The sequence below is a fragment of the Microtus oregoni genome, unplaced genomic scaffold (genome assembly GCF_018167655.1).
Source record: "Microtus oregoni isolate MIOR12 unplaced genomic scaffold, Mior012 000027F_ref0000203, whole genome shotgun sequence".
Classification (NCBI taxonomy): Eukaryota; Metazoa; Chordata; class Mammalia; order Rodentia; family Cricetidae; genus Microtus; species Microtus oregoni.
The window spans coordinates 7,907,358-7,915,238 of NW_024543086.1; the positions used below are offsets into that span (position 1 = coordinate 7,907,358).

Consider the following 7,881-nt stretch of genomic DNA (forward strand, 5'->3'; position numbering starts at 1 on the left):
TTTAATAAAACCTCAAGTTGGCTTTAAAAAATTCATTAGATTAAGACAAAAACAAAGGGAAAAATTCTCATGATCAGAAATTCCCATAAGAGTTCTTATGGGAACACAAGACACAAGCATAGTCTACTAACAATATGATAAATCAGGCTTAGGCAAAGTGAGAAAAAAACTTAAGTGCTTCCAAACAAACTACCAGAAAATAAAAAATACTGATTGGAAGGGGAGCATGCCTGCAATCCCTGCTCTGTAGTACTGAGGTAGGCTTTCAGGCTGTCTGTATTACACATCAAGAGTGTCTCAAAACACAAATAAGTAAAAGCCACAGGAAATTACCTAAAAATCACACAGCAGGTAACTTATACCCATATGATGTACAACTTAATAAGACAACCCTATTTCCAAACTGGCATGAGATTTGAATTATTTCCTTTTGGAACTTGCTTTGTAGTCTGAAACTCAAAGAGAAACACTTGCCTCTGCCTTGAAAGCGCTGGGATTAAAGACAAGGCACCACCACCCGCAAATAAACATTCATCTTTAAAGACCATACACAAATGCTCAATCAACACATGAATGCTAGCTGTAACCTGCCTTCACAGAAATGCAAACCCAAACACAAGGAGGCTATGAGATGCTGCAGTGTGTAGAGAACTTGTCACCAAGACTGGTGACTGAGTATAATCACTGAGAGCTGCATGGCGAAAACAAAACTGACCTCCTTGATCTCTGTGTAATGTGTATACCCTAACCCCTGACTCACCCACTCGCCACACAACAGATATGTACAACATAAATATCTACGTAAGCCGGGCGGTGGTGGCGCACGCCTTTAATCCGAGCACTCGGGAGGCAGAGGCAGGCGGATCTCTGTGAGTTCGAGACCAGCCTGGTCTACAGAGCTAGTTCCAGGACAGGCTCCAAAACCACAGAGAAACCCTGTCTCGAAAAACCAAAAAAAAAAATTATAAATAAATAAATATCTACGTATGCAAGTACACACAGCCACAAAGATACCTACCAGGTCCTATCACTAGAATGACTCAAAAAGCCAGCTAAGGCTGGGCAGCCGTGGAGCACACCTTTAATCCTAGCACTTGAGGGGGCGGGGCAGAGGCAGGCAGATCTCCTGAATTCAAGGTCAGCCTGGTCCAAAGAGTGAATTTCAGGACAGGCTCCAAAGCTAACCCTCTCTTGAAAAAACAAAAACAAAGAAGTATAAGCAACAATGTGGAAAAACTGGCATCCTAAATACCACAGGGAAATATGTAGCTTCTTTGGAAAAGAACCTGGCAGTTTTTCAAATGATTAAATTAAGGCGCGTGTGGTGACCTGCCAAAAAATTGGCCCCCAAAGGGAGTGGTACTATTAGGAGCAGTGGCCATTGTTAGAGTGGGTGTGGCCTTGTTGGAGTAGGTGTGGTCTTATTAGAGGAAGTGTGCCTATGTGGGGTTGGGCTTTGAGGAAAAATGCCAAAGCATTAAAACCCAAAGAAAGAATGGGAACTTGTTCCAGGCTAAAGTGCCTTGCTGGGCAGCACATCCCAGCATCAGGGCTTTCTTACTTAAAGGACATTGCTGGGCTCAGTCCAACATAAATGGCATCAGGTCTGAGGATGAAACAGCAGTACCAAGTCCACGTCGACGTTCTAACTTTAATGATTGCATTGTTGAGAAAACATACTTTTTGGAAGCAAAACAAAACAAACCACCACCACCAACAACAAAAACCAAAACAGTAAAAGACTGAGGTGACAGCATCATGTCAATTTATTACAAAACAGTATTAAGATTTTTAAAGTGTTAATACTTCATTTATAAGCTTTCTACACATTTCAGACTACCTTTTAAAGAATTATAATACAACTGGGCGGTGTCCCAGCACTCGGGAGGCAGAGGCAGGCGGATCTTGAGTTCAAGGCCAGCATGGTCTACAGAGTTCTAGGACAAGTCAGGGCTACAAAGAGAAACCCAACCCTTTCTTGAATGCCCCCCACAAAAGAAAAATAATTAAAAGACACAAAAAAAGGATGAAAGCAATTTATTCTAGACAATCCTCTCTCTGTCTGAATCATTAAACTTATGTGAAGCTACTAGCTTACACTTAGGGGCCTACACTTGCTTTCTGACACTAATAGGTTACTCATTATTCCTTTGTTTGGCTTTTACCAGTTTTCAATCTCTTCACATAATCACTTAGGCAGTAACACATGAGTTAAGAGTTTTTCACCAACTCAAATTACCTAAAACTCTTCTGTATACTTTTTCCTTTATTAAAGTGTTTCTAGCACTGTACTTTCCTTCTAAGGACTGGCATATTTAGACAATGGGCTGCAGTATATATATATATATTTTATTTATTTATTTATTTATTTATTTATTTATTTATTTTTTTGGTTTTTTTTAAGACAGGGTTCTCTGTAGCTTTGGAGCCTGTCCTGGAACTCACTCTGTAGACCAGGCTGGTCTCAAACTCCTAGAGATCCTCCTGCCTCTGCCTCCAGAGTGCTGGGATTAAAGGCATATACCACCACTGCCCGGCGAGGAGTGCATAATTCTTACTCAGAAGTTTACTGAACATTATTCCTGCATCAGACTAAAAAAGAAAAAAATTCCCTGAAGGCACTTTTTCATTTCATATGATTTGTACTCCAATGCTTTTGTAGTAAAAATACATTTAAATATGAAATTAGCAAAATGTAGCATATAAAACTTAACGCAGAGCAATAAGTTATCATCTAGCCACAGGACAGTTGCTACACTTCCTGTATAAATCATATCCGAATGTAATCTTTTAGAACCATGCTGAAATACATTTTGCAATGTTAACTGTACACATCTGTGTCTTTCATCCTTCATATCATCTGCTGCATTAAGCTGCCAGCACCTGCTGGGATCCACAAGATGGAACAAATAAAAAAGCAGTCATTTCTCAAGGCTTGAGAAATCTGGTCCGCCCTTTGTGTAGTTTCCTGAGATTTCTGCACCACTGAAGTCAAAACCAGGGTTCTGAAAGACAAAATAACAAAACTTACAAGATGTTGAATTCACAGTTGACAAAAACAAAACAAAACAAAAACCAAAAATATCACTGCAAGCACCCATGGGAAAATGAAAAACAAGAGGCACCTTTCAGATCTGTTGGTCTTTACAGAGAGAGATGCATGTGACAATGCTAGTGACCGTACAGCGAAACATCTTTCAACTTCACTGTCTGTATAAAAGATCTTAACCTTTTCTCGGGGCAGAGTGTATTATAGACTGAACACAGAGCCTCCTTTAAGCTAGGCAGGTACTCTATTCTGATTTATACCAATTTTCAATTTAATTGTTTTCTTTTGAAACGTGGTGTAGCTATGTCACCCAGGCTGACCTTGAACTTGGAGTTCTCTTGCGCCATCCTAAGTAGCTGAAATTAAAGGTGAATATCACCAAGCACAGCTAATAGCTGGCAATTTTTTGAAGCTTACTATAAGCCATGCAGAGTTCTAAGAGCTATATGTATATTAGCATAGTGATACACATTATATACAGTGGAGTACTGCTGTAAGCTTCAGACTTTTCTGGGGGCATTTCATTTGTTTAACAGACATTTATTGAGTCCCGTACAACTTGGAAAATACCACTAAATACATACAGATTTCAAAAGTAAAAGAATTTAAGACTTCTAGAGGAGCTTATACTGCAGCAGGAAAGCACAAATATCAAACCATAAATACTGACACAGATTTCGGCAAGCTTGACTTGTACAAAGAGACCAACAGGAATCACTTGTGACTATGCAGACTACATAATTTCTCTCATAAACACTTGATTATAAGAAAACTGCTATATATAAAACATATTAATAAGTGAACAAAGGTTATGTCTCTGTAAAACTTTACCTGCAGAGACATACAGCGGGCTGAATCTCCCCAGGCGACAATTTGCCAACCCCTGACTTAGTGTGCTAAAGCTTGTAAGTGCTATAAAAAAGCTAAACAGAAAGTATGGCAGGAAAAAGAATTAGAGAGAAAATTATAGACTTAAATGGGATCGCTAAAATTTGATGAGCTGAAACTACAGAATAAATATTCCAGTCAGAATCAGCAGAGAGCCAGGCATGCTGGTACACACCTTTAATTCCAGTATTTGGGTGGAAGGTATCTGTTCATGGCCAGCTTGATCTGATTTTATATGTGCGTGTGTGTGTGTGTGTGTGTATGAATACACACACACACACACACACGCACATATAAAGTTCCAGTACAGCCAGACCTGCACAGTGAGATACTGTCTCAAAGGAAAAAAAAATACAAGAAAGAGAAAGGGGAAAAAAAAAGAAAAAAGGAGTGGGTAAGAAGTAATTGATCAATTATCCCATTAAAAGAAGGAAGAACTTGGAGAATTCTGAGAAAAAAACACACTGATCTGACTTGAGCTATCAAAAGACATCTTTAATGGCTACTCTAAGATGACTATTTGGGTAAAAGTCAAGGAGACTAGTCAGAAACTTTGGCCGGGTGGTTGTGATGCACACCTTTAATCCCAGCACTTGGAAGGCAGAGAGGCAGGCGATTTCTACGAGTTTGAGGCCACCCTGGTCTACAGTGAAGAATTCTAAGACAGGCTCCAAAGCTACAGAGAAACCCTATCTTGAAAAACAAAAAACAAAACCCACCAAACAAACAAATAAAGAAAAAACAGACAAAAAGACCATAACTGAGATGGCGGCAGAAGTTTGAGGTGGGGGACTAAAACAACGAAGGGATCTCTCACCTTGTTACAATATGTACTCTACAGTGTTCCAGTGTTTTAGGCTTATTATTCATGAATTACTGATATGAATTTAGCAATCTTAAGTTCACAGTAACAAACATATTTGTGAAATTTAAAACCCACACACGCTGGGTGGTGGTAGCATATGCCTTTAATCTCAACACTCGGGAGGCAGAAGAAGATGGATCTCTGTGAGTCTGAGGTCAGCCTGGTCTACAGAGCTAGTACCAGGACAGCTAGGGCTGTTACACAGAGATACCCTGTCTCAAAAAACCAAAAACTAAAACCCACATAGTAGGCTATTTTCTTACCGTTCACTTTAAAACTCACCCAGGAGGTTTTTTTCTAACTACTTCGTATAACGGCTTGTGAACGAATACCCGCATTTGGATCATGTAACTCTACACACTCACAGCTGCACCCGACTTACTTCTTTCTGGAACCGCTCTAACGTAAGTTTTCTCTGCATTTGGTCTTGTACCCAGGGATCAGCTGCATATTCAGATTCTAGAAGAGAAGTCCAACAGTTTGCAGCGTCTCTCTTGGTCTTTGTCAGGACAATGCGGACCATTTTTCTATCCTCTAAAATACAAATGAGAAACAAGTTACAGAGAAATTACAGAAGGAGTTAATCCTTGTATTTTCTAAGACTGTCAGGCAATTCTGATATACAACTGTTCCCAACACATTTCTCCATCTTTAACAGCTACAAGGACAAGATTTAAAACAAAGAACAGTATCACAATCTACTTTTTAAATTTTATGAATCACAGTAATTATTCTTACCCAAAGTCCATGTTCCTTCATCAGCAATTGTAGAATCAAATAATTTTCCCTGGGAAATAAATATAAGGTACTAAGGATACAACATTACATTTTATACATTCTCATAATTAAGATTTGGCTCATTTCAAGCTAAGCCACATCTTAGAATAGTCCAGCCTAACTGTAGGGGCTCAACCCTGAACTTCCTCCTACTCAAAGGGACCCCGGTTTACAAAATTTGACATTCTTAGCATTGGAAACAACACAGGATGCTCTAGACAAAACAAATAAGACACACTACTCATTACTGATAGAATAAATGTGAAATTAATTATAAAATGCTTTACCAATCAAAATGAACAATCATGATAAAACTAGAAGAAATGTTCTATTTTATTTATTTCTTGAGGGAGGATCTCTGCCAGTGTTCTCAACCTGTGGGACGCAACCCTTCTCTTCTGGGTGTCCCATATTAGATATTTATAGTAGGATTCGGGTTTTTTTTTTTTTTTTGGAGACAGGGTTGCTCTGTAGTGTCCCGGAACTAGCTCTTGTAGACCAGGCTGGTCTTTAACTTACAGAGATTCACCTGCCTCTGCCTCCCAAGTGTTGAGATTAAAGGTGTGCACCACCACTGCCAGGCCAACAGTATGATTTGTAACAGTAGCAAAAAATAACTTTATTTATGTCACCCCAACAAGAGGAACTGTATTAAGGGGGCTGCAGCATTTGGGAAGTTTAACAACCACTGTTCTGTGTAGTCCTGGAGCTCAATATATAGACTTGACTGGACTTGCCTGCCTCTGGTTCTCAAAATGCTGGGATTAAAGGCATATGCCACAATGCCTGCCTTAAAAATGCTACCTTTTAAAGCAAATGTTATTAAAAGCCAGTTCAATCTCTTCCGAAAAGCTGGCACTAGAAAAAGCCAATTTCTTAAGGAGAGTTAACCACATACTGCAGATTTTGATGTCAAATTAGCTGTGACTAATTTTTCATCTCCTCCTGCCCAAGGTTACAAAACATGGTACCAGTATCCCTTCACCACTACACTGCATGGGCATCAATCAGGTTACACATCTAATCAAGGAGCGAAATTCAATCTCAGATTGTTATGTGAAAATTCTTTCTTTCTTTTTTTTTGAGACAGGGTTTAGGATTTTTCTGAGATTTGTAGAGCAGACTGTCCTCAAACTCACAGATCTCTTCCTGCCTCTAACTTTGGGATTAAAGGCACCACCACCCGGTTTGTGAAAATTCTTAAAAAAAAAAAAAATATGGTATAGCCAGATTCAAAATGTATTGGTGAAATCAAATAGAAGAGGCAGTATTTTCTTCACACACCTCTTCATTATCTTGATGATCGTCAACATGCAAGAAACCTGCAGTTTAGAAAGCCAATCTGACATCTTCATCCTAGTCTTGTTTGTTAATTCCTCTATTTGCCTGCCTACACATCACGAAGAGTTCAGAACCGTTTTGTCTAGTCTCTGGGACTTAGATCAGTGCCCGGAAAATGATGCGCATCTGCTCTTTTGATCTAATTAGCCTTCTGTCAGAGGAATTAAGAAGCAGCAGAAATCTGATTTAGAAACAAGGAAAACGGAATGTTTACATTACCACCCACGCAAGGTCAGCAGCTCTGGGAGCGGGTGCTACGAGGAGACAGACCCCTCGCCAGATCCAGTTCCTTTCTGCCAGCCAGGAACTGACCTTCCCACCCAGCAGTCATCCCTCTGAAACCGTGAATTTTAGGACTCGGGGTTCAGGGAGGCCAGAAGAAGGAAACCCGGGACAAGCCCTGGCTGGCTACCTTGAGGATCTCACGGCCACCCACGGCCAGAGCCACATGCCGGCTCTGCAGGCCGCACTGGATGTCCTGCGCGCGAGTGCCCGGAGGCACCTGGACTTCAATGAACACCTCCTCCAGGGTCTGGTACCACTGGCCCCACGGCGTCCCGCACGGGACCACCCCACTACGCTCCTCAAACGGGGCAGACATTCTCCAGAAGCCACGCGGGAACAAGGCTCCGAGTGAGCACGGCACGGGCGGGATGCGACTTGAGGTCACCGCACTTGCGCACGAGACCAAGCTGGCGCGTCCGAGCGTGCAGATTTTTCCCTTTCAGCGTCCGTTCGGGACACTCGCGAGACCTGGGGTGAAAGAACCGAAGCCCGGCGACCTCGACATCCCAAGAACGGTGACGCCGGAACAAAGGAGACAGGCGCTCGCGACCTTTTAACCTGTGTGACGCCGAAAACACGGAATCGCCGGCGGGGCGCCTGTGCAGTGCGCTTGCGCGAACGGTGAGTCAACTTAAGTAACGCCGGACGGGACTGGCTGGAGCCGTAGCGGCGGCGA

At 41.5% G+C, this 7,881-nt stretch overlaps 1 protein-coding gene across 1 annotated transcript; it reads right to left on the reverse strand.

Moving 5' to 3' along the window:
- Positions 1-1,631: 1,631 nt before the first annotated feature.
- Positions 1,632-7,775, reverse strand: Nudcd2 (NudC domain containing 2). The gene is made up of 4 exons (XM_041676434.1): positions 7,333-7,775; positions 5,541-5,589; positions 5,185-5,336; positions 1,632-3,005 (listed from the first exon to the last, which is right to left on the reverse strand). Exons 1-4 carry the CDS (start codon positions 7,519-7,521, stop codon positions 2,922-2,924), a joined length of 474 nt encoding a protein of 157 aa, XP_041532368.1. The 5' UTR covers positions 7,522-7,775; the 3' UTR covers positions 1,632-2,921.
- Positions 7,776-7,881: the final 106 nt, after the last annotated feature.

Excerpts from the sequence above, each read along its gene's own strand:
- Nudcd2 (XM_041676434.1), bottom strand. The coding sequence starts at position 7,521 with ATGTCTGCCCCGTTTGAGGAGCGTAGTGGGGTGGTCCCGTGCGGGACG. Across the intron at positions 5,337-5,540 it reads TGAAGGAACATGGACTTTGG|AGGATAGAAAAATGGTCCGC; the intron begins GTAAGAATAATT and ends TTTGTATTTTAG. Across the intron at positions 3,006-5,184 it reads TAGAGCGGTTCCAGAAAGAA|AACCCTGGTTTTGACTTCAG; the intron begins GTAAGTCGGGTG and ends TTTGTCTTTCAG.